The sequence below is a fragment of the Vanacampus margaritifer genome, chromosome 3 (genome assembly GCF_051991255.1).
Source record: "Vanacampus margaritifer isolate UIUO_Vmar chromosome 3, RoL_Vmar_1.0, whole genome shotgun sequence".
Taxonomy (NCBI): Eukaryota; Metazoa; Chordata; class Actinopteri; order Syngnathiformes; family Syngnathidae; genus Vanacampus; species Vanacampus margaritifer.
The window spans coordinates 8,185,881-8,212,696 of NC_135434.1; the positions used below are offsets into that span (position 1 = coordinate 8,185,881).

Sequence of the window (26,816 nt, forward strand, 5' to 3'; positions counted from 1 at the left end):
CCGGAAAAAAAACTGAGTGGTAATTTCTACAATAAATGAAAAACTCTCAAAGCAACCAATTAATGCAAAAAAGTAAAAATGACCTGCACTGTTCCAAGCTTCAGGGGTAAAATGTGACTATTTAGGGCGGATTTTCTAGAATCCCTGCAAAAAAAAAAGTAGAAGAAAAAAAAATGAATATAGCGTCCTCAAAAAATTGCTATTATTTTCAGTATGAATATATGCATAAACACATACTAGCAAAATTAAACTTCATGTTAAAAATTAAATAAAACCGGTTACTCCAAGATCATGATTACATTTTGACAGAATTTTTGCTGCAGTGATGAAACTGTGCCCTGACAAAAACAGAGTATCATTCCATTTTCAAATCATTTGAGTGAGAATAAGAGACGCTATTGGCCGAAATGATATACAATTTTGTTTTATTATTTGATGTTTTAATGTCGTTTTTCTGCCCGTGTGGTCTGTGTGTGTGCCTCTTTCCTTGGCGTTTTAAGCGTGGTGAGCCACTTTAAATGGAAATATACTTGACATTTAGGAGGAGATGTAATCAGCGTCCATTAGAAAGCAGCTGATTTCCTCCTCGGAGCTCCCACTGCCTTCACCCCCCCCCCCCCCCCCATCTATTTTCCATTCCTCTCCACAGTATATCATTTCTTCCTCACTCTTATGATTTATTTCTTTTCCGCCCGTACACCGCTGCCAGCTCTTCTGTCTCCTTTTCAATTGGATTTACCTGTACGCTCTCCTCCGCCGCCTCCTCCCGTCGCCACTTTCCACCGTCTTTTCCCAACGCCCCCACCGGGCCGTCGTAGCTGAAGAATAGACGTCTGATTTCATTTCCATGTTTCTGCTCGGCGTCATTACTGAGGCTCATTGTCGAAAACACGCCGCCGTCCTTGTATCGGGGCAAATCATGCAAAGTAGTGAATCATCGGTGGTGGTGTTTTGGGGGGTGGGGGGGGGGGTATGTTGTGATTTAAAAGGAGGCATACAAACAAATCCACAATGATTGATGTTGAGACTCGGCTTTTAGTCAGGACACCTCCGTTTATTGGAGCAGTTGATGACTTGATTACGGTCCGTGCTTGTCATCTTCTCCGACGTACGCCTGCCAAGGATTAGGGATATGAAAACACAAAAGGGATGATACGAGATTCATTGGATATGTTTTTTAAACTGTCTTGTAAGGGGATGTTCCTGTCCTGTGGTGATAAATATATAACCTAATTTGGACTCCAAATTCCCCAACCATTTTACATGAGAAAATCTCACGCTACGGAAGCGTGCGACAATGTGTGGAGTAAACCGTTCGAAAACTCATTGATGAAGTCGTTTGGACGTATTGATGAACTTGTTTGAATGTATTGGTTAAGTCATATGAATGTATTGGTAAAGTCGTTTAAACGTATTGATGAACTTGTTCAAACATCTTGGTAAAGTCATCCAAACGTATTGGTAAAACACAGGCCAATTTCTAAAAGCATTAGATTTGTTGTCTCCCACATAATGCCACTGAGTATTTACTTGTGCATATGTGGCATTACCTCTAGGCATTATGGGAAAAAAATAAATATGTTTTTAGTATTTTCCCTACATTCTATCAATGTGTTCAAATGACATTATCAATATATTTAAACTAGGAATGTCAAAATTATTGTGTTAATTTTGAGTTAATTTAAAGTTCCTATTTAAAAAAAACAAATAATAAAAAATGCACGATTAATGACCGCCCCTAAGGGGGAATTCCTGTTGCAATGCAGCAGACACGTCCACGTCAAAATTTAGCAGTAATAAATTTAGCAATAATGCATATATTTGTGGATACTGGGGGTCAAGTTGTATTTTACAATTTTAAAAATGTGCAGACTTCATGTTAAAGATTAGATAGCTCTTAATATGAAAAGAAAAATGCACTGAGCTGTCACCAACGTCTTACAAAAGCGATTATGCCATCTAGTGGCGGAAAAATGACCAACACAAATCAATATCGCACTTGTTTTTTACAGTACAGTACATCTTTTTAATTTTAACTAAATTTGATGAATTATGAAATAAATATCAATAACTAAAAGATGCAGCTATATTTCTATTAGGTTAAATTTTTTCCACTTACCGTATGTTAACAAGAGTATGAAAAAATATGTTATTGTACATTTAGAACAGATATAAAATTTTGTGATTAATCGTAAGTTGACCATTGTATTCATGCGATTAATGATGATTAAAATTTTTTCAATACATTCGATCAACTTTATCAATACGTCCAAACCACTTTTCACTACGTTCAAACGACTTCCATATCACGGCACACCAGAAAACAAAAATAATAACTTGGTACATTTTTGTTCCAAGTGTCATGTCATCAAACTGTAGCTAAGCCAGTTATCGGACTTTACATGGGAAGTTCGCTATCCTGTTTTCTGGGTTTGGTCATGTGACCTTCCACATAATATTCAAAGTAATGCTTGGCAGTGAATATAAGTGACTTTAATTTCAGTCGACAGCCCAACAGGGCGGCTCCCTGAGATTGATTGATTGATGAATGATTCTGTTTAATCCTTACTCCACAAAAATAATAATAATCAGAATACCGTGTTTTGACTGTGTTTAGTTCCCCTTTTATCTAAATGTTGGCATTTTATAAACTCGTTCATACATCCGTAGAGTAGCAAAGTTCCGAACCACTGGCGGATCTGATTTTTAAGTTCACTGGTGGAGTGAGTTGAGAGGAATGCAATATAAAACGAGTGGGAGTGATCGAGTTGAGGTTCGGGAGGTTGGCAAGGGCCAGTTAGAGCAAAAACATCAAAGTCGGCTTCGAGACGGAAGAAAGACGCTGCCCTTCTGGCCTCCGTAAACATGAGAATGAACCGGCAGATGAGTGTGTTCTTGAAAGGCTTCCCACTCTGAATAGAAATATGTAATTAGTTGCCGTTGGTTCAAGGAAGTCCGCAAGTGACGTCGCTGTCACTTTTCGCCACCGTCGGCCGATAATTACGTGCCGCCGTAAGCGCAAAGAAACGTGAAGTTTATCCATTTCTTTGTCTCTCTGCTGCGGGAGAGATTGATGGACAGACGCGACGGAGTGCCTTCAAGGCGGCGCGGCGAAGGTCAAGTGGATTTCGTGATTTTCACAAGCAAAGCGATGCGTGTACGATTTTTTTTTCTTTGAAGAGAAGAGCTGTCAGGATTTGAACTCTTAAGGCATATGCATGTATATGTGCAGCCGCGGCTTTGTTTGCAAGATCTATCCATGCTTTAGAACGTTCATATTATTGGTTAATAATGCAGAAGGAGTTTGTTCTCTTTGGGCTTCCAACAAGTCATTTCTCGCCGACTTTGTTGCACTTTGAAGTGAGTCTTCTGCGTTTTTATTCACAAACGTATGCTGCCCTTCTAAAATATTGGAATAGCGAGGCCAATTCCTTTATTTTTTGTTGCAGACTGAAAGCATTCAGGTGTGACATCAAGAGATCTACAGCTTGTATTTCCAAGCGTTGACACACAATTGACAAGATAACACTTTTCTATATTAGTTTGTAAAATCATCATAAAACCTTTCGGGCCAGTTTTTGATGGTTGAACTGTTGATCTCTTGTCATGTACACGTCTTTTGATGTCACAGCCAAATGTTTTCAATCTACAGCAACAAAATGAAATGTTTGGCCTCGCTGTTCTTGACACTTTTGCAGATGAGTGTAGGCATCCACAATCATTGGAGAAGTGCTTCTTTACCTTTTAAAAATGGAAAATATGACTAATATTACTGCATTTTACAGTATATATATATATATATATATATATACAGTAATCTGTATTTTACTGCCCCCAGGTGGCCAAGGAGCACCACAATGTTCATTGACTTGAAGCAAAAAATACCTGGCAAAAACGGTTTAATTCTTTACATTTTACTTAGTAACATCATTACAGTTTGTTTTTATAAAGTATGGTATTATAGAGTGCTTAATAGCATTTGCATTCATTTGAACTCATTTGCTCCCAAAAATGTATAAAAACATTATTTTCTTCGGTTTTTTTTTATGCTAGAGCCTTTGACCTGAAGAGGTCGCTTAAAGCAATGGTAGTTATGACAAAAAAACAGCCAGCAAGTGGCAGCAGAGTATAAGAGATCAACCAGGGCCATGTTGCAACAAGCTCTTTTCCCCAGTGTTTTGAACAGGTTTGTGAATAATGATGAAACTTAGCTATATTCTAATTGCTGCAAAACGGAAACAGATACAAACATAACCCCCCCCATTTAAGAAGAGACTCTAATTTTTCTTTTGATAGTTTCCATGTTTTTATAGCAATATTCTGTGGACCTTGCAAAATCTGTCAAAATCCAGTAAAACAGCCGGGAGCGAAGGGGATTGCTTCAATGAGAATGGCTGGGAGTGAATGAATCAATGGGGGAAGATGATTTGAGATATGAGTGTCTTGAATTACTGGATTGGTCAAGAATTGCTGAAGACTTTTGACCTTTTACATGTCTTGTTGAAATCAGTTTGTTTTGAGGGTTTACACCAGTCGTGTAGCTCTGAGAAGCATTTTTGTTTTTTTGTTTTGTTTTCTTGTGTAGAAGCCAAGAAAAATGAGTATCTTATCTGGTCCACGCTGTCATTAATTCGTGGGACATCAACATTTATTTATCAAGGCAAGGTATCGACTCGAGTATAGACAGATCATACATCATCCTTTCACAGGACCAGTCAGGCACACGTTTACACTCCGCTAGGGAAGCATGGCGGGCAATTGTGAATTGTGAAAACTGAACTGTATTGCGTGTCAGAACAAAAAGGAAAATATAAGCAGCCATGGAAAAAAATATATAACATAAAAGATGAAGAGAACAGTTAATTAGTGGAAAGTCGCACATGGATGAGTGTTGATTGGTTTTCTATTCAGAGCTTTTTTTCATGAAAGAGAATACTTGCACTGTGTGCCCCCCCCCCCCCCCAAAAGCCTAATCTATCACATCACTAGCTATCTTTATAACTATGACACACTCTGCATGTTTTTCTGCCAAATTATTGTCTCATTATATGGAATATGAATAGTACAGCAAATGTCGTCACATCTCCCGTTTCAACAAGGTTAGCGTCGAGTAAGGACATGAAACTACAAACCTTAATTTCGCAAACAGGCTCGGTGAGACACTCCATTGCCTACCTTGAAAAAACGTACTTGGCAAAGTATCTTTGAAACCATGTCCGACAGTATGGGGTGCTCACCTCACGGCTAGTTGCTAGCTACTAGCCGCTAACACTGGATCAGAGTTTTTCTTAGCGTCTTTAATTGACATGACTTCAGGATGACGTGTTGATGTTGGTGGCAAAACTTTTTGATGGCAAAATAAACTCAGAAAGTAAAGAAATAAAGACGAGTCAAGTCAGCCTCCTTGTCATCAATTGCAGGCTCTCTGTGTTGCCATTTCAATCTAATTTGCCCACGGCCTTCGCAATAAGTCATCTTGCCTATGTAACTATGTAACTTTCTTTAATCAGATTTTAACCCTGGAGAACCCAAGAACCCTTTTCTTCTTTGGAAAATTATGAATTATACATTAAATGACTGCTATAAGTTCACTGAACACCAAATTATATGTTTTTTCAATTTTAACCCTTGTTTTTTGAACTAGCTCAGAGTTGCTAATTTATCAAAATATATACAGTATAAAACATACTCCTAGGCATTCTGCAACATGATATGAAATAGATTAACAAAAAAAACACAATTTTACCATCTGATGGTTTGCTGAGAAGATGGTTTTGTTTGGATTGATTTCCAGCTCAACAAAACAGCATGTTGCCAGCCATCTTGTCACCACCACTCTGGCTCATGTAAATGCAATATTCATCCACTAGATGGCCCCATGCAGGGGTCAGAAGTGGCACTCTGGACTTTTGAAGTTAAATTTGTAAAAAAAAAAAAAAAGGTCTTTGTTATTTGAGTAGCAGAATTTATAGGGGCCAAATTTGACCCCTTGGGTTCTGCAGGGTTAAATTCATCCTCACAGGGCCAGAGCGCTGGCCAATGACGGACGCCAACATTTTTTCTGAGCCCTGATTGGTTGGTCAGAACAAAATTTGTTTCCCTTTCAGTATTGAAATATTGTACTTGTCATGTGAAACTTTTGGCTGTTTTTTTTTTGCAATGAAGCGTTTTGTTGTTTGTCTTTCTCTAAAGTGCTCTGTAATGACGGCATCACTCAGAAGACAATGGCCTTTTCTTCTAATCCGGGCAGCATTTACTGTTATACAGGAGAAGAATACGCTTTTCTTTATTGGAACGGACAGTTAAGCTTCTTTTCATTCCTAAAAGCCTGTGCAACAGGCGGGAGAGGAAGATGCTTAGACACGGCTTTTACCACCAGATACAAAACCATCAAGCGAGAGCCGAGCGAGCGAGCGACGGACGATCCGCGGGGGCGGAGGAAACCCACCGGCCTTCGTCAGGCCATTTGTAAAGATTTCTTACAGACAAAGAATATATATCTCTTCTGCTCATCCTGCCTCTTACTTTATTACGGCTCGCCGAGGCGATTCATCAGTATAATGCATTTAACCAATTATGCCTGATTTGATCTGGCTGCAGGGCTAATTTAATAGATATCCTTTGTGATTTACGAGGGTGTGTTTATTGTGCGGATGCGCCGATGATCAAATGGACGATAAGGCGCTTTGAAGGGATTTCGAGATATGCTAGCTCCAAGTTGACGTCTCTGGACAATAATCAAAAGTGTACGGGCAAATATTTTTGTATTTTGGTTGTCCGAAATCTCAGTAACCTAATGTCCCCAAAACAGGTTTTTTTTTTTTCAGAGGAAAGAAGGAAAAAAATCATTTAATTATTCTTGAAAAAAAGCCACTTTTTTCCCTTCAGAAGTCTGACACTTTAAAAAAAAAAAAAAAAAAAAATCAAAAATGACCTCCCACCCCCCTAAAAATTGTTACCCCTTTTATTTTGAAATTAATGCAAACTTAAAATAGTTATTTCTATTTTATGCATTGTATTTGCTCTAATGGATTTACTACATTTTCTCCCAAAAATATTTTTTTCTTTAAAAAAAAATGTTCTCCTATTTTCTTTAAAAAACGACAACTTTATAATTTTTTTAAATCACCAGTTTATTCCCCCCCCCCCAAAATCGCATTTTTTTCTATAAAGCATCACCTCTCCCCCAAACTGTTTAGTCTCCAGCCACTGTTTCCTCTCCAAAAATATTTATTTTCCCCAAGAAATCCTTTCCCCACTGAAATAAATACTTTTTCTTTAATCAATGAAAGATTACCCCCAAATATTTTTCCCCTAAAAATAAAAAGCTCCAAAAGGTTGCCTGTTCTCCCAAAACAAGACTATTACTATAAAACTATAGAAAAAAAGGTTATCAATTTTTTTTCAATGAAGCAGCACTTTTTTTCTCCAAAAACGAAACTTTTTGACCAAATCGTTTCGTCTCTAGCCACTGTTTACTCTCAAAAATATTCATTCCCCCCAATAAATCATTTATTTATCCTGAAAAAAATTTAAAAATATTTCAATTTTTTTTCCCTCCCCCCCAAAATTAAAAATCTTTATAAGAATTGCATTTTCTCCCGGAACAAGACTCTTACTCTTAAAAAACAAACAAACAAACAAAAAACTTTATTTTTGGAAAATCATAAGTTTATCCCCCCCAAAAAAATCCTATAAAGAAAATTCCCCAAGAAATTGTTTCCCCCCGAAATAGTCTGTCTGAAATAAACACTTTATTCGATAAAGAAAAAAAAGGCTACCCAAATATTTTTCCTAAAAAAAAAAAAAAGACCCCCCCTCAAAAAACAACGACTTAATGCTCGGAAGAGTCTATTTCATTCTACAAAACAGAGAACTTAAAAAAATAATAATAATCTAACCATGCCATCTGGCCATTGAATCGAGCAAGCCAAATAATTGTAACATGACTTTCGCACCTTTTCCCAACCCTTTTGCTGTCGCTTCCTTTCCTTGCCGTCATTCTTTCTCTCCCTCCGGTGGCGGGTCCATTCGATCTACTTCTACTCATCTTTTCACCTGCCTAATGTGCCCTCTCCACCCCCAATACACACTGCACTCATGCACCTTAATGCTCACACCCACACACAGACGGAGCATTCAGTTCCGCCAGCTTGTCAGAGTGTGACTGATTGATGACTAGCCAGAAGGCTGAGTATTGTTGATGTCAGGAACAGGACAGGTAGCCCAGACCACAGCCAAAGTGTGTAAGGGGGGGGGAAGATTGATGTCTCTTTCTTTCACTCCCTCCCAACATTTCCATCTTTATCGCCAGCTTCCACTCTCCTTGACCCCCACTGATCACCGTGAGGGATTCTGAAGAGTTTCATTGTGAAAAGATACTCATTTTTGTCCGGCCTAGAGTGCGCACAGCTGTGCGGGTCGGTCATGGACGGACGGCGTTCAGTTGCACGTCAGCTTTTTCTCACTTTAGAATTGGAAGCCGACAGCGGTGACTTGAGCTCGGTTGTTCGGAAAAGTGACATACACAAAAAATAAGTAATATTAGGAGATTATAACGTTTTTTTGTTTTTTTTTTAGGTAGTAAGGCTACAGTCATTTTTGCTTGGGGAAAAAATACAGCGGTTCTCAGTATAAAAAAAGACTTTCTTACTTACAGAGAAACAAGTCGAATGAGCTTAGAAATTAGTTGGAAATGCTTTTATTACATGAGCGTTCATTGTTGGTCTTTATGAATACTCAAACTTATTTTTTTAAACAAAAATGACAACTTTATTCTTAACTATTACTAGACTCTTTTTCATTTGGAAAAAAAAATCCCTTAAATACATTCGCACTACCCCCCCCCCCCCCCCCCCCACACACACACAAAATGACGATTATATTAAAAAAACAAAACAAAAATATGACACTGCCGGTGATAAAGATGACATTTTTTTCTTTAAAGCCTTGAACCCATTGCAGCCCCTCCCCCCCAAAAAAACTACCACATTTTTTGTCAAGTATTATCAATAAATACAAAAGTCAGTATATTCTGTTAAAAACATAAAATACACACACACACACCCAAAATGACGATTATATTTAAAAAAGAAAAGAAAAATATGACACTGCCGGTGATAAAGTTGCTTCCCTGAAGCGACAAGAATACAAAGAAGGAAAAAAAGATAAAAAGATAGGGTAAGGACTCATACTCTTAAGTCAGGGTACCACTTCAGGCCCATTTTTTTTTTCTTCAGAACTTTCAACTTTGATCTTGTAAATGAGACATACTGCATAAAAAAACACATTTCCTCAAAAATATGACTTAACAATCATAAGATTGTTTTTGAAAAAAAAACTTATTTGTGCTCTCTCTTTGTAGAAGAGGCTCGCATGCGCGTGTACTTTTCTCCCCCCCCCCCCAGTTCCTCTCTGTGGGCGGAATTAATGATCTGACGCGGGATGTGCCCTTTCCCTCGCCCCGACCAGCTGTAGCTCAACGTTTGCATTAATACCAGCTAATGCGGGGACCGCCCGCCGTTCACCCCCGGCCAGGTGTTCCGTGGCACCGGGTAATTTAATGACCTGACCGGGGGGAAGCCACCTTTTGCTATTCGGCCACGTGTTGTCTAGATATGAGGGACGTTCTTAAAATAGACAAGATGTGTTTTAACATTGGCAAACCGTCATACAAGTCAAAGAGAGGTTAGCCACTGTACGATACAACTCAATGAGACTTTAGTGACTCATAAAGTAAAAAAACAAAGAAATACCGCCACATGGGCAATTTAAATGTCGTTTCAAGAGCCATATTGTGAATGCCATTGCCGCGCCTGTGAACATATTGGAAGTGATTTGCTTAATTCCATCCGGCCATATGCGAAGCCATACAATTAAGAGAAGAGGAGAACATACAAACAAACATTCTAATTTGGTGGTCTGGTGGACTTAAAAAAAATTGTAAGTCATTAAACGAATACTAGGGGTGTTAGAGAAAATCGATTCGGCAATATATCGCAATATTACAGCGCGCAATTCTCAAATCGATTCAATGTGCGGCCGAATCTATTTTTAAACATCAATTTTTTATGGGAATATTCAACAAAACGTCTTAATTAGGGTTAGGATTTACACATTGCATGGAAGCATGGAAGAATGTTATATTAATGGAAAATTAAGCCTTAATATTTTATGTCAGTGCTGTTCAAACATAAAACAGACTGCAACCTGAATTTTCAGATAAATACATTTTCATACAAATCTTACAGTGTACAGTTTACTGATTAGTATTTTCTAAATTAGTTATAAAAAAATCGCTATAATCAATTTATAGATCCGTATCGGGATTAATCGGTATCGAATCGAATCGTCAGGTGCTAGGCAATTCACACCCCTAATGAATACATTTAAAAACTGGATAATTCTGTCAAATGTTATTTAATTCAATGACATTAATAATAAATGTGAATTCATTCATATCATTTTTTTGTCAAATTTAAAACTAAAAAAGGAAAAATTCATACAAAACGCAAATTAACCTTTAACATTAAAGTATGTGCTATTTAAGTATTGTTCTATTTAATGACATTATTACATAAATTAATCGATGCTGATTACAAATGTTGAAACCATTGCAATTAAAATACAGTAGCCGACAATATGTAGCGTTTCATTTTATGTGTTAAAATATGTTTACAATGTGTTTAAAGTGTGTCCGGCATCGTTAAACTATGAGTGTTTATTGCGGGTGTGTAGCGTGTGCTGGAACTCTGCTCATTCTAGGGTCAGCGTTGTCTTATAGTCGCGTTTTGAGTGGAAGAGGAGGAGGAGGAGACCCCCCCCCCCCCCCCTCAACAGCACAACATGGCATATGTGAATGACTACAGGGATGAGGCTGGGAAATCGACTCAAGGTGTGCTCCCTAAGGCTCCACGAAGGAGGATGCAAAAAAAAAAAAATCATCCTTGCAAAACAACATATTGCTTCATGTTTTAATTAGAGCCAGTTAATGTTCCGTAAAGACCGGCGTAGTCGTCGCTAAGACAAGCTGTTCCGATGAAAATGTGTATGTGTTTGTTAGTGCGCATTAAAGTTGCAGTGGCCAAAAGCCTGTTGTGCGCGTGTCCAGCCTCCGGGAGAACACCATTAGTCTGCTGCAAAACTTTTTGTCTTTGAGCAAATCTTGAGAAACTCCCCTCCTGCACACAATTATGTCTCAAAAAGACGCAAGAACACCGAAGAGGCCGTCCTTTTTTCGCCATTTTCAAAGTAGATAATAGGAAGCAACATCATCAAGGGTGGCGGGATCTTAGTTAAGGCCACAATGTCAAACTATTTGAACGTGGGTGTAAAAGGACTTTTGAATAGCTTGTGTAAAAAAATGTTGCAACTTGTCATGCAACTTTTTTTTTTTTCCTAAGAAATTTCTAGTAAGCAAGCAAGTACGTTTTATTTATATAGCCCCATTAACAGACAAAAAGTGCTACTCAGGTAAATATAAATCACACGGTTAAAAGAATCAAATACAAGTAAACGAAAGGTCCAAAACAACTCTATAAAATACTCTATAAAATGTGATTTTTCTCGAAAACACCTGTTAATAATGCACCAAGCTGCGTGCGTTTGCCAAAATACCAAAACCCAGTCGAGTCTGCCCCTGCGCGGATTTACACCGCACCTCAAGCTACACTTGCATTATATATGTGACTTTAAAAAAAACAAAAAAATATTTTTATTCTTCTGCATATTTACGCATATGCATTTATTTTATTGTTTAAAAAATGACGAGACAAAAATTATTTGTCTATAAGGAGTAGAACTTGAAGTGTAATTTTATAATCATTCTAAAAAAAGACAATTAATCTCATAATATTGTTACATTGTAGAAAGCAGGGATGAGTGATTACCGATACCATTCAAGGTATCACCCTCTTGTGGCCATTTTATGATCAGGAACTACAAATTAGAAATTAAATGAATAAAAAATTTTTTTTGCCATTAATTCCGTGCAATTTTAAGGCAAAGTGTTATATTGGGAGATCTTTTTTTGTTTTAATGACGTCATTGTTTTTTTGGGGAGTGTAAATTTATGTATCGAAAATACTAGTGGTATCAATACTTGATATTGGTGGGTACAAAAGAGTACTGGTATCAGTCTAATAAAAAAAAAAAAAAAAAAAGTGGCATCGAACATCCTTAACTCATTCACTGCCATTGACGGCTATAGACGTCAAAAAATCATTTTAACTATTTCTATTAGTTTAACATTTTTTCCACTTTTGTTAATAAGAGTAAGAAAACAAATATTTTACATTTAGACCAGATATAAAATTTGTGATTAATCATGAGTTAACTATTGAAGTCATGCGATTAATTACAATTAAAAATTTTAATCGCCTGACACCCTCATTTTATTAACCTTTTCTTTTTTTGGAAAAAAGATCAATTTAAAAATGAAAAGAAAAGATTATTTAAAATTTGGTTGTTGAAAAATTATTTAAAAAAAGAAAAGAATATTAGAAATTAGGTAGTTAAACGATACATTTTTTTATTGTAATTAATCACATTACTTCAATAGTTAACTCAAGATTAATCACACATTTTATCTGTTGTAAATGTACAATAACTTTTTTCTAGGTTTTCATACTCTTGTTAAAAGTGGAAAAAATGTTAAAGTAACAGAAATAGTTCAGTTGAATTTTTCACGTCTAATGCCGTCAATGGCAGTGAATGAGTTAATTACAGTTTCACGTAAAGCATTGCCATTGTGAGTTAATGAAGGTTTTACGACGTCAACAGCTGGCTTAACCTGCTTCGGCCTTTGCCTTTTCTGCCGATTGGTCACTGTGAAATAGAACCGTCCATGTTTTACAGCCACACAACAAATGGAGGGGGCCATGTTTGGTCAACGAAGCGTGTCGAAGCCTCGCCCCCCGCCCGCACTTTGTGCCATTGAGGACAAACATGTTGTCGGCGTTATGAAGCGTTTAAAGAGCCCAATAATCTTTTACGAGGTCCTGGATTCTGAACAACTTCTCGTAAAAGACCGTTCCAATGGTCGAAACCATCTGCGTTCACACACACACACACACACACACACACACACACACACACACACACACACAGCGTAACACTTTTATTTAACCCATACATGGTGTCCTTGCCCTGAGCTGCCACGGGCTAATGCGAAGCGCTCCCAAGTGGCGGAATCTGGCCACCGACGCGCAAACGCAGCACCAGCATCGACACAAATGTGCCAAATGGTCCCCGGGGCCGTGTGACGCGAGCGCGGCGTTATCAAAAGGACGTTGAGAAAGAGTCATCGGGTGACGGGATGGGATCAGACAGCCCTGGCGCTCTTTCACCTCACGCGACTGCCTGTCCAAGCAGCTACAATGGACAGTGTTCATTTAAAGCGACAGAACTCTTTGGAGAAGCTATTTACCGGGGGCAGCTTGTGAATTTGCCACTTGGGGACTTATCTGACTTAATCAACCTCTTTGTACCACCGTTATTGCCCCGCAACTGTGGAAATCCATTCATATAAGAAAAATACAGCATGCAAGTGCCCCCCGTACATAATTCAGAACGATTCAGAATCAAAGGTTATCTGACAAAAAAAAAATTGAATACATCATATGCTGATTATTATTAAAAAATATTCATTTTGTGCAGATTACTACAGATGTACACATTTTTTATTTGCTAGTTGAAGTTGGTTGGAACAGGTTTTGTCTGTCCAACCAATCAGAAGACGGAAAATTCTGACTGACTCAAGAAACAGTCCATTGTTAAATACACATTTTCTGAAGGCCCTGGGCAGATTCAATTGACATGGCAACAATAGAGGCTGAAATCTGATTGGACAAAAACAAACAAACAAAACTGATGAATGAAGGTGGCTGGAACAAAATTTGCTCTGACCAACAAATGATGATGTCATTGAGGCCCTTTATTTATTATTTTATATCCTTTATTGTTATTTAAAAAAATAAAAAATAAAAAAAAATAAAAAAAATATAAAAATAAATAGTAAAATGTGGGATCATAAAATAGATAGATTATCATTGTGCATTTTATTTTTATTTTATTAGGGTGACATTTACGATCTGTCTCGGGACTGCAGATGAAAAATAGCCTTTTGGCTGATTCTTGCATATTTACTGAAATGTTTATTAATATGTACTGTCCCTGATACAAAATCAATCAATAATTCGTAAATTAGAAAATGCATGAAATAAATACATGCAAATTAATTTTTTTAAATGTTATGTGATGTTATTCATGTAATTTATCTTAAATTATAAAAATGCGATGAATGTATTTATGTAGATATGAATAAATATGAATTCATTCATTATTTTTAATTTATTAATTTTTAATTATTTATTAATAAGTATTAATCCATCCATCTATCCATTTTCTTAACCGCTTAGTCTTAGCCTTCAGGCAGTAGGCGGGCTACACCCTGAACTGGTTGCCAGCCTATCCAAGAAATATAATATATAATAGATATTTATTTTTTATTATTTTTTACTATTATCTTATTTACTGCCATTGACGGCTATAGACGTCAAAAATTAATTTGAAATATTCCTATTAGTTAAACATTTTTTTCCCACTTTTAACGAGTATGAAAACCTAGATTTTTTTCTATTGTACATTTAGAACAGATATAAAATTTGTGATTACAGTAATCGTGAGTTAACTAGTGAAGTCATGCGATTCAATTACGATTAAAAATTGTAATCGCCTGACGCCCCTAATTTTTTAATAATCTTTTCTTTTTTTTTTTTTAAATCGTGTCAGTTGATTATTTTTTTTTATTGTAATTAATTGCATAACTTCAATAGTTAAACTCACGATTAATCACAAATGTTATATCTGTTCTAAATGTACAATATTGTTTTTCTAGGTTTTCATACTCCTGTTAAGAAAAGTGGGGAAAAAATGTTAAATTAATAGAAATAGTTTAAAATGAATTTTTGACGTCTATAGCCGTCAATGGCAGCACAATCGAGTTCATATTTATTTAATTTTATTTATATAAATAATGACGTTTAATTAAATAAAAATATTTTAAGACTAAGGTTTAGTTAGATTTGTACCTCCAACCTATCAACTAATATGTCCGCCACTCCCGATGTTTGTGTTTAATTGTTGAAATATTGAATTTACTGAAATTTAAAGTAGCCTTAAAAAGCCCTTCCCAAAAAATGAAAGCAATCACATGTGTGGCAAGGATGTCAAAGAGGAAAGGGGACAACTGTGAGGCAAAGGCAGCTGGAGGAGAACGAGGGACGAATGGAGGCCGTGGCGACAGGCTTCCAAGCGGCAGGGGGGGGGGGCATGGTGAACAAAATAGATGAAAGCACAGGTTCGACTCACTGGAAAGGTTACACCGTGTCAGTGGTACCTTGAATAAGGAGCTGAATTTGTCTCTGGGGTTGGTGAAGGACTCTGGTTGGTGGCTCGGTGGGTGGTGTCTGGTCGGTGCTGGATTTCACTTTCCTTTCTTTTCTTTGGTCCTTCCTCGGTTCTCCTGACGGCCTCACGACTCTGGCTGGAAGTGTTCGGTTTAGGTGAACGGTATGGGATTTTTTTTATAGGTTTTAGGTGAACTAATGAATACACACACACTCGCACGCACACACACACATACAACAACAAAAAAAATAAAACATAAAAAAGGAGAGCAATGATGATGACATGTCAAATCGGTAAAATTACCGAATGAACAATACTGAGCTCTCCAGAAGGAAAAAAAAAAAGGAGCTGAATTCGTTCCAGGCTTGTAACTCAATTTGCTTTGTATCTGAAATACATTTGTACAACCGATATGTTTTCAACTTTAGAAAACGTTATTTAAAAAAAAAAATAGGTTTAATGTTTTTATACACACAGTGAAAGACTAGAATTGTTTTCTATCTGCCCAAATTTTAAATTTTTACATAATTTCCTCTGGGGGAAAAGGATAAGCACAAGGATTGACTTTGCTGGTTGCGCCGTGCGGCCTTGAATGAGTTCTCGCTTTTGGCTTTTGACGCACATCTTTGTGACATGCGGATGGAAGAGAGCTGGAAGGTTAAAGACTCTGACAAAGGCAACTACTGGTCTGTTTATCATGTTTTTGTTTTTTTGCGACGTGTCACGTCTCGGGGGTGGGGGGGGGGGTGCTCGTACAGTACGACTGCCAACGTGGCAAACAAGCGCGCACGTTCAACGAGGCGTAGGCTTGTCTTGGAGCGTGAGGACGCGCTCGTCATTGGCAGCCTCGGGGAAGACGTCTTCTTTCATTTGCGTCTCGCCGTCCGTTGGAATGTCTGAGCGGCCATCTCGCCACCAGCGGTGTTCAGTGTAGCGCGCGTGCAAACCACCGGTTAGTAGCTAACACTTCAGTGTGTTCGTATCCTCCGGTTGTGTTCGGTTTATAAGAACCATAAGAGGAAATTTTATTTCTTACTTTAATTGCTGCAAATAATTACAGTGGTACCTTGACTTGCAAGTGCCCCATCTTATGACTTTTTTCAAGTTACAATTTTTTTGTTGTTGTTTTTTTGGCTTTGTTGCTAGCCAGATTTTGAAGAACGACCAGTGTCAGGTTTTGGTATTTGCGATATATTCGGACAACTCCCCAAGTCACTTTCAACGTACTGTCACAATGCAAATGAAAAACAACAACAAAAACGCCATTGTGCTTGCTAAATAAACGTGTTCTCTGGGTAGTAATGTTACTTGTCCAGGTCACGGTAATCGGCAAAGCTTAAATTGAGGCAAATGGACGCCTGTAGTTGGCTGAAAACCGATCGTCCTCAAGCTTCGCATGTCTCATCTGAAGATCTTTAACTCATTTGCTCCCAAAAAAACGTATAAATACGTTCTATTTAAAATATTACCATGCTCCCAAAGACGTATTTATATGTTTTTTTTTTTTGTTAGAGCATACAGAAGGCTTTGATGCATCCTTTGAACTGGAGAGAATGCTTGAAGCAATGGTAGTTATTACAAAAACGGCCAGCAGGTGGCAGCAGAGTATAAGAGATCAACCAGGGCCATGTTGCAAAGAGAAAACAGATTTGTGAATAATGATGAAACTTAGCTATAATTCTACTGCTAATTGCTGCAAAACGGAAACGGATAGAAATATACTTTTTTTTTTTCCTGATGAAAAAAAAAAGACTATAATCTTTGTTTTGGTAGGTACCATTTTGTGGGCCTCTTACAAAAGAGATTTAGAGCAGGCAGAGAACATCAACAACTACAAATACAAGTGTAACAATTTAAAATAGAAATTTGTGGTTGGTTTTACATATGAGTCATTTGGATTTCTAGTTTGGTCAAACCACCAGTAACTACACCTTACTGAATTGGAAAATTGTCACAAAAAGCCAAGAAAAAAGCAATACATACTGAGCTGTTTGTGTGTACATGCACAAATATAGTGTATGTATACAAATATACCCACTGGTGGCGCTATAATCTTGTCAGCACAGCATGGAGGAAATAAAGCAATAGTCCCACTCCTTCCTATCTACAAATTTATATTACTTTGACCTTTTTCTCTTCAGGTCCTTCCATTTATTTCATTCACTAAACTGCTGATGTCTCTTTCTATACTTTTTTTTTGATAGGTGTGTGTGTGTGGGGGGGGGGGGATAAAGACGGAGGGATGAGGTCATGTGGGGAGGCCGCAACATCTACAGCAGCACTTTTTGCTCCTAATTCGCTCAAGAGCAAATCGAGTGGCAGACTAACCTCGCGGCAGCATGTTTCATTTGCTGTAATACAAATTGGTGCGCGGGTTCAAAATGGGTTTGATGCTGTGCGCGCTGCTGCTTTCTGGGAAGGTGACGATATTTCAACACATTTCAAAAATGTTGTCCAACACATACATTCAGGAGTCCCTCTGCTAGCATTGGGACTAGCGTAGCTTCTAAAATCCCATTCTCTAATCTCCCTGAGCAATCAGAAGCTAACGCTAAATGTATCCAGTCTAGTGTTAATTGTATCAGCCATGTTTAAATTTAGTCTGTTTTAGCCCAATTTCAATCACGCTTGTTAGTTTTTATCACAGTTAGTTAACATCATCCCATTTTTTAGTCAGTCAACTTTTAGTCAACTATAAGTCGAACATTTTTGTCTTTATTTTAGTCCAGGAAAACATAATTGTATTCATCTAATTTTAATCAACAGAAATTCTCAACATTTTAGTCTAGTTTTAGTCAATCATGTTACCCTTTTACATTTTTTTGGGTCAGCAGATATTAAACATTTTCATCTAATCTAAAACTACTTCACATAAAATATGTTTTTGATTCGAAATAACTTCACACACAATTGCAGTATATCGATAAGTGGCTACTATGGCTCCATGCTACAAGCTAGTAAGTTAGCTAGCATTAGTTAGCGGTCGCATTAAAAACATTGAAGGTTATAACTGTTGGATTAATGTCACGTTGCATTCTTTAGCTGCAGATTTGAAAAGGGGTGTGTCACTGCGTGTTAGTGACAGATCAGCAGAGACAAGATTTTACAAAATCATTATTTTTGTCTCATCTTTGTTTGTGAACTAAAACGTCCATAGGTCTTTATTAAGTGAGCTATATTTTCGTCTCGTCTTTAATGCGTACTTATTTTGTCCCAAATATTGTTTATTAATGGTGTTTTAGTCTAGTCTAGTATAGTTTTCGTCTGATGAAAATATTTTTATTTCGTTTTTGTTAACAAAATTAACACCAGGATCCACCAATACTAATTGCAGCTCTGCTTACCTTTCCATTACAACATGATGGCAGGGGGCGATTTGGGATTCTCTGCATGAATAAAGTCTCAGGCGGTGTAGTCTGCTTGCTTGAAAGTGGCTCTGGATCTTCACCCAGCCGAGCCGCCGAGTCATGATGAGTAATGAAACGGCGCAGAACGGCTCTCGCGTACTTTCAGAAATAGAAAAAAAATGACTTGACATTGTAATTTCACACTTGATAGGCGACCTGACTATTTGTTCACAAGCATAAAAAAGTCAATTTTGCTTTATATGTCCCTTTTGAAGATCAGTGCAAATAGCCAAATGTGTTTGAGGGTGTTTTTTTTTTTCTTTGTGTGGCTCTCTCTGTCTCTAATTTCTGCTAGTGGAGTTAATGGGCCTTTAACCTTGTGTCAATAGCTGGGGGCTTTGGTGCCATCGCCCACACCACAATTACTCCCTCCCCAATTAGGCGGGCCGGGGGAACGTGTGTGTGTGTGTGTAAAGAGATACTCACCCACTGCATAGCCTCAAGTGCCAGCAATGACTGCCATTTTTTTTTTTAATGACAAAGATAATGGGATCCAGACCAATGTCAACATGCACTTGCTAAAGCCAGCTACCTCGCAGCTACAAACAATAATGATCATAATAATAATAATAATAATGGTTGTTATGATGTGAACGAACAGATTCCCACCGGGGGCTTGTCGAGATGATTCGAGCAGATTATTAGCGTCGCGCAAGATTTGGGGGTGATTAGTCTTGTCAAGATGGTGTCGTTTGATAGCTGCAGAGCTTTGGGCTTCTCGTCATATTGTATTAGAGGAGACATGATGCCATTTTTTTCATAATTTCAACAAGTTTCGTGGTGTCCTGGCATCCTTTAGTGAAAATATACAAAGGTAGGGATCCCTGCAACTAACAATTATTTGACGATTTTGTTTTCAATTAATCGATGAGTCAGATTAAAAAAAAAAAAAAAAAAAAAGCAAAAATTTCCATCCCTTTTTTCATAAACTGGACATTATTTCAAATTGACAGTAGATAGATTCAATATGATTCAGTTACTGGTTTTGTCTGCAACGAGGAAAATAGGCAAAAAATATTGACCAATCTTGTATTTTGATTCAAAATAAAGATAATCATTCCGCTTAAATTTCGTGGTGTCCTGGCATTCTTTAGTGAAAATATACAAAGGTAGGGATCCCTGCAACTAACAATTATTTGACGATTTTGTTTTCAATTAATCGATGAGTCAGATTGAAAAAAAAAAAAGTTTAAATTGCCATCCCTTTTTTCATAAACTGGACATTATTTCAAATTGACAGTAGATAGATTAAATATGTTTCAGTTACTGGTTTTGTCTGCAACATGAGGAAAATAGGCAAAAATATTGACCAATCTTGTATTTTGGTTCAAAATAAAGATAATCATTCCGCTTTCAAGAATGACCGAAATTGGAGAATATGTACTGCTGAAGAGCCGAACTTCTGAGCGTTTGGGCAAAAATAATTAATAATTAACGATTAATATGATTATCGATTAACTGTCAACTAATCATTTAATCGTTGCACCTCTACACAAAGGCTAAAGATTGACAGCACCATGACCATAATTTGTACATAGCGCGTCCTATGCCAATGGAAGCTTTTGTTACCATGACGACCAGGGCCGCAGCTTGAGCATTTGATGAAACGAGCAACTTCTCGTCAAATGACCCACTTTGACATTTTACTGTATTTAGCAACTTTTAAAGAGAAAGTGGCAAACTACTTTTTGTTGTGTCAGCAATAGGGATGTAACGATAATGGCAATATCGTGATATCGCGATACTAAAACTGCCACAATATCGTCGTCGTCGTCATGTCACGATATTAAAAGCAGCACATCTGTTCAAAAAGTCGGGTTGATTTCCATTTCTGCAGTTCTAGCACCCTCTGGTGGCTAGTTTTTTTTTTTTAGTGAGGCTTAATTTTCACTAGGCATGTTTTGGCCTGGTTGTTTATATGCATTGCTGTCATGTACCAAATCACAATATTGTTTTTTTTTTTAGTATGAACTCTTTTTTTTTTTTTTTATATATCACCAACCTCCCCCACAATATTGTGATAATCATCGTATCGTGACTTTCATATTGTGATGATATCGTATTGTAATGTTTTGATATTGTTAAATTCCTATTCCGCAACACTGGGGCGGGGGGGGGGGGGATATGTTGGATTTATGTTTCACATACTCAGTTTCAGGTTGTGCAATATTCAATTTGGTGAAACCTGATTTTAATACATGCAAACAAAAGTTATTATTATTATTTTTTTTTAATCCAACAGACTTGTAGACAGTGTACAGTTTATCACCCGCTCATCCTTTGTGCCTCTGCTCCATCGCTGATTTTTTTTAATACTACTTACAAACATTTGGGACACGCCAACATTTCCATGTTAATTAAAATACGTGCCGGGCAGCACTGAGGTCTACTGGGTGAAATGCAGCATAATTAACCTGCAAGAAGAAGAAGAAGAAGAAAAAAAAAAGTTTCAACTTACTTCTTCTGATTCTTTTCATAAGCTTTTCTGCAATCGCATTACCGTGTGTGGAATTTTGCACGCATGCCAACTAACTGACTGTGTGTTTCTCACTTTTGTTTGCAAACAAACAGTTAGTTGAAATGAGTCGTTTGTGTAAGTTATGGTGCTGGTTTCTTATGCGAGAGCCAACCCCCCAAAATAATAATAATAATAATACAAAGAGTTTGATGGGAGGAGAGGAGGTTGGAGGAGCCTAAGGGGGCCTTCGGGGGGGGGATAAGACGGCATATTATCTGTCCTGCTCATTCTCTCTTTGACCAGCGGGGGGTGCGGCGCCTTATCCTCGCTTCCCGCTCAGTGGGTCGCCTTCACAGGCAGACTGAAGGATGGCGCTTGCTCTGGCTGTATACGAGCGTGGCGCGAGCTGCCGTGTGTGCGTGTATGGGTATGACACACACACACGCACACACAAAGCCGGCCTATTATCGCGCTGCAAAAAGCGCACATTTCCAAACCGAAAAAGAAGAAGAGCTGAAGGCAAGAAGCGAGAGAAAAAAGGAGGTCATCTAAGGAAGGAAGTGCTCGTGTTTAACATCCCCTCACTACCAGCACTGACCTTTCATTTTGCTTAACAGCAGGGGCAGACGTTCCCTTTTTTAATTCAGTCACTGCAGGGGGGTGGGGCGAGGGGGGGTACGACATCAAAAATGGAACCAAATGGGCCAATCAGTGGAACATCTGAAGGCATCTGCAAGCAGTTTTGATGTCATATATATGCTGACATCATTTGAAATCTGAAAGCAGCCGGCGCACCCCTAACGACGGAATTCATTCCCCTACAGTGAGCGAAAGAAGTGGCTCTAAAAGTGTCCTTCAGTATTAAGTAGCACTAAACACAACAGGGCCGCGCGGGGGTGAGGGTGCGAATGTCAGTGGCGTTGTCAAGACTTGTAGCGCAATATGAAGTCCGAATATATCACTGCGGCCCGTTTAAGCCGTCGTCGATGCGACATCAATCCAAACAGAGGTCATAAAACCTGTGGAGGCCATAAACTGGTCGAACCTTTTGGATTGGCTACTTCTGTGGAATAATAGTAGGTTAGGTCTCTCAGTATATATAATATATATATATATAATATAGATTATTCTACTAACTATTTGCTAACCAATACAGCAGCACCAAAGCACAATACATCCTCTTAGATTAATTAAGTGTGGATCGTCAAAGCCTTCTTTTCCTTATCGGGGGGTGGGGTGGGGTGGGGGTGGGGGTGGGGGGGAAGCAGGTAGCGACTAATCTCAGTTCACCAATGGACATTTTGCTAACCAAAAAAGCAGAACTGCAAAGCACTTAAACAGTTTATAAATAATAAATAAATAATACATAAAATAAAAAATTCTGAAAAATATAATATATAGAATAATAAAAATAAAAATAATAAATAAATAAATAATACATAAAAAAATATATATATAATATAAAATAAAAACAATAAATAAATAATTAAATAAAAAATATTTTTTTTTCTTTTTCTTTAAGACTTTTAAGAATTAAATAAAGTGTGGAGTCTTTACCTCAAGCTTCGACGTCAATGTCACCGCTCGGACGCTCTTGCAATCTCCGCATGCTTGACCCTTTCGCTGGTGCTAATTAGCATTAGTGGCGCTTGTAAACAGGTGAAAATCCTCCGGAGCGCATCCTGTTTGCACATGAAAAGCCCGTTAGCGGTTAGCGTGGTGTAATTAGGTCTGAGAGTCTAATGAATAACCAGGAAGGAAGCGGGCGCAGTGTCGTGTCAAGGGCACGGCATCAAGAGATTTGATTGAAGGCGAGGCGCTCGTGTGATTAGATCCTCAGCAAAAACATGTGACGGTTAATTGGATGACATGAGTTGAAATTCAAATGCCAGTTGACTTGGAGTAAAAATCACGGTAAGATACGAACATAGAACAAATGAATCCCACAATGGTCATTTATAACAGATTTAGTTTATTTACTGAAAATACGTCTGTTAAGATTTGTGCCAATTACATTCAATCCAATTCGCTCCAATTGCGATATGGTATCACAATTATGACACGATTTATTCCGATTATGGTACAATATGATTCACTCCAATTGTGGTAGTTACGATTTAATTCAGCTGTGATACAATACAATACACTACAATTTAATGTCCTCTATTTGCAATAATTAAAATTCTTTCCAATTAAGATATGGTACCATTAGCCACAATTACGATACAGTGCAGTACCATTTAGTCCAATCAAGTATGATATGAGACAATAGGATTCACTCAAATATGATATATCATTCACTCTAGTTTTAGTACAATATGATTCACTCCAACTACATACAGTACGATATGATAGTCATCTCCATTTATGATACAATGCGATTCACTCAAGTTATTTTTTATTTATTTAAAAATAATAATAATTCTGGTAACACTTTTTAATTTCACACACACACACAGTACAAATTCATTCAAAATAACCCTAACCCTAACCCGGCTAATAGTCTCACTTTGCTAACAGCGATACCATTTATAGTTACGGAATAATAAAAAATAAAAAAAAAACATCTCCCATTGACTGGATATCAATTTGAAATTCAAGAACAGTGGTACACATTGGACAAATCATTAGATTCACTCAAGTTATGATACGATTTACTCCAATTACGATACGATTCAATACTTTTCATAGGTCAGAAATGCGCCAAGGCAGTGCGGCATGAGCGCTGAGCATCGTATGCTGTCTGTTGTGTTTACTTTTTGTGTGCGTGTGTGTGTGTGTGTGTGTGTGTGTGTGTGTGTGTGTGTGTGTGCCATTCAACCTGAGTGTTTTAAAGAAATGTCAAAAAATGCTCTACAAAATAAAAATAGAAATCGGCTGCTGACAACTGCACAAGTGACAGGTGTTGATTTAAAAGTCCAAAAAAAAAAAAGTGTGACTGACGATTCTGTGAAATCAGCTTCTTTTTCTTTTTTGACTGAATCAAGCTGCCTCCACTCGAGCGCTTACGAAACGGATATATCTCCCCTTTCCCAGAATATCTCATCTCACCTCATATATTTTATGCAGTCATTAAATTCCCTCAACTCACCTTTTCTGACTCACTCCGTCATTTCTCTCTCACTTCTCTCCCTTCTTACTTTTTTTCCCACGACTTCGCCTGGCCGCCTGTTCTACAAAGCCACAGCGTGGCAACTTTTTCCCTCAGTGCCCTCAAAGAAAAAGAAATACACTTTCGCTCAAGTGCAGCAGTCCTACAATTAGCCGTGGCTTTTTTTGTGCCTCATCCGTTAAATGTCATGAGCGGGATGGGGGGGGGGTGGGGGGGGGGGGACGAATGAACACAAACAAACATAGCAAAATGTGGAATTTAAAAGAAAAGTCAAATGGCTTATAGAGAACTCCGACAGACACAATATTATGGCTCGACCAGCTGTCAAATATTAGAAAATAAATATTAAATATTAAATATAATAATAATATAAGTAAATATTAAAACACTAATCATCACTAATCCATGTAAAAAAAAAAATCTTCCTTTGTACTGCGCTTATTTATATATTTATGGTAAGACAGCACAATTGATGTGATTCAGGAGGTGCTGCTGTTTTGGTTAGCCAGCAACATGCAGTGATTGATATTCATTGACTTTTTGGGGGGCATTTTTGCTTAAATTTAAAAAAAATATATAATAATAATAATGGGAATTTTCTATTCGTATAATTTCACATTTGTAGTACTTGATACCTTGAAATAAGGACAGGCCCAATACCGATACGTAGTACGGGTACTTGCCCATCAACATACACAAACCACCATTTAATTTACACATACGTCATTATATCTAGATGAGTTGAATTGAGTGGATAAAACTACTAATTATTATCTTTTGAGCACGAGCATTATTTAACACCAACAAAATTAGCCTATGCTAATCAGTTAGCAATCGCGATTAGCATCAGCGTGCTACCGATTACCATGTAAGATAAGCAAATGCTAACCACTATTTAATTCACACATACGTCATTATATCTAGATGAGTTGAATTGAGTGGATAAAACTACTAATTATTATCTTTTGAGCACGAGCATTATTTAACACCAACAAAATTAGCCTATGCTAATCAGTTAGCAATCGCGATTAGCATCAGCGTGCTACCGATTACCATGTAAGATAAGCAAATGCTAACCACTATTTAATTCACACATACGTCATTATATCTAGATGAGTTGAATTGAGTGGATAAAACTACTAATTATTATCTTTTGCGCTACGAGCATTATTTAACACCAACAAAATTAGCCTATGCTAATCAGTTAGCAATCGCGATTAGCATTAGCATGCTAGCGATTCACTTTTAAGGTAAACAAACACTAACTACCATTTAGTTCACACACATGTAATATCTACGTTAGTAATAGTGGCTTCAAAGTGACTTACAGATGATGCGTCAACAATAGTCCACATTTACAGACGAGTGGAGCTGCCTGTATTAGCTACAATGAGTTATTGAGAACTTCCTGTCCACTGCGTGCGTCTGCAAAAAAGGTCTGTGTAGAAACACGGACGGCGGTATAAACATGGGGGAGCGTCGAGGCCACTGATCTGAATATATGACTTTTGAAGCGGCGAGGCCGCCATATCGCTCCTCCCAAGAAACGTTTCTCGGCATACAAATCCTATACATTTACAGTATCGAAATTAGAGAACATTTAGTACAACAGTACTTAGTAAGTTTTCAATTTGTTAAACATAAACAAGAGGACTTCAGATATTTTACAACTTGCCTTAAATCCATGTATAAATTACGTGCTTAATGATGTTTACAGGAGGAAACTTCTACATTTTTATTAAAGCATTATAACTGTAATTCAGCAAAAGATGCCTCAGCCAAATCTAATATTGGGGTCTAAGGAACTGAGCGATAAAAGAAAAAGAGGGTCTTCAAAGCACCACATACCGTCCACTTATTAATTAATTAATTCTATTTTTTTACTTGTTAAAAAGTGCATGTTACATTTAATGCTTATCAGCATTTCTTGAAGATATCCCCCCCCCCCCCCCCCCATTCATTTCAATTGACGTAAATTATACGTGGGTTTTTGCTATTCATGGGTTCGAGCCAGTCCTTACCCCCACGAATGGCGTTGGTCGACTGTGGAGTAAATATAAAAGTATTTAAAGTCGATATATTGCTCCATGCATCTTCTAATCAAATTGGTGATCAGTTATCGCTTTGTTTTTCAAATTCGATTGTTGATCGTTCGAAAAATCCTGATCTTGTAAAGCCTAGTAATCAATTTGTTTATTAATAATTAATCATTGCACCTGTATTCTAATTACGATCCCAAAGGATTCACTCCAAATATGATACTATTTACTCCAATTATAATGCAATTACCCACAATTAAACGATTCACTCCGATTATAATCAGATATGCTTGACTGTGTTGCTGTCTTTTGCGTTTCATCCAATGCGCACGCTGAACTCCACAAGCGCGCACATTACCCTAAAATAAACTGAAACGATTCATAATTAAAAA

At 37.5% G+C, this 26,816-nt stretch overlaps 2 protein-coding genes across 5 annotated transcripts in view; one reads left to right on the forward strand and one right to left on the reverse strand.

Annotated features, from left to right (window-relative positions):
* The window catches only part of stpg2 (sperm-tail PG-rich repeat containing 2), a 129,583-nt gene that overhangs the window by 49,495 nt on the left and 53,272 nt on the right, over positions 1 to 26,816 (forward strand). The window contains exon 14 of one of the 4 annotated variants that reach the window (XM_077560914.1): positions 6,193 to 6,405. The exons of the other annotated variants lie outside the window; for them this stretch is intronic. The gene's annotated coding sequence lies outside the window, so the exon portion shown is untranslated. Of the gene's footprint in view, positions 1 to 6,192; positions 6,406 to 26,816 lie in introns of those variants that run through there. 4 annotated transcript variants of the gene reach the window in all.
* On the reverse strand, positions 773 to 25,804 carry LOC144048689 (uncharacterized). Its single transcript, XM_077560927.1, has 7 exons — positions 25,714 to 25,804; positions 22,831 to 22,955; positions 21,139 to 21,229; positions 18,753 to 18,914; positions 15,398 to 15,544; positions 999 to 1,114; positions 773 to 901 (listed from the first exon to the last, which is right to left on the reverse strand). Exons 3-6 carry the CDS (start codon positions 21,165 to 21,167, stop codon positions 1,036 to 1,038), a joined length of 417 nt encoding a protein of 138 aa, XP_077417053.1. The 5' UTR covers positions 21,168 to 21,229; positions 22,831 to 22,955; positions 25,714 to 25,804; the 3' UTR covers positions 773 to 901; positions 999 to 1,035.

Excerpts from the sequence above, each read along its gene's own strand:
- LOC144048689 (XM_077560927.1), bottom strand. The coding sequence starts at position 21,167 with ATGGAAATGTTGGCGTGTCCCAAATGTTT. Across the intron at positions 15,545-18,752 it reads CATCATGTTGTAATGGAAAG|CCAGAGTCGTGAGGCCGTCA; the intron begins GTAAGCAGAGCT and ends GAACACTTCCAG. Across the intron at positions 1,115-15,397 it reads AATTCAGCTCCTTATTCAAG|GCGTACGTCGGAGAAGATGA; the intron begins GTACCACTGACA and ends AATCCTTGGCAG.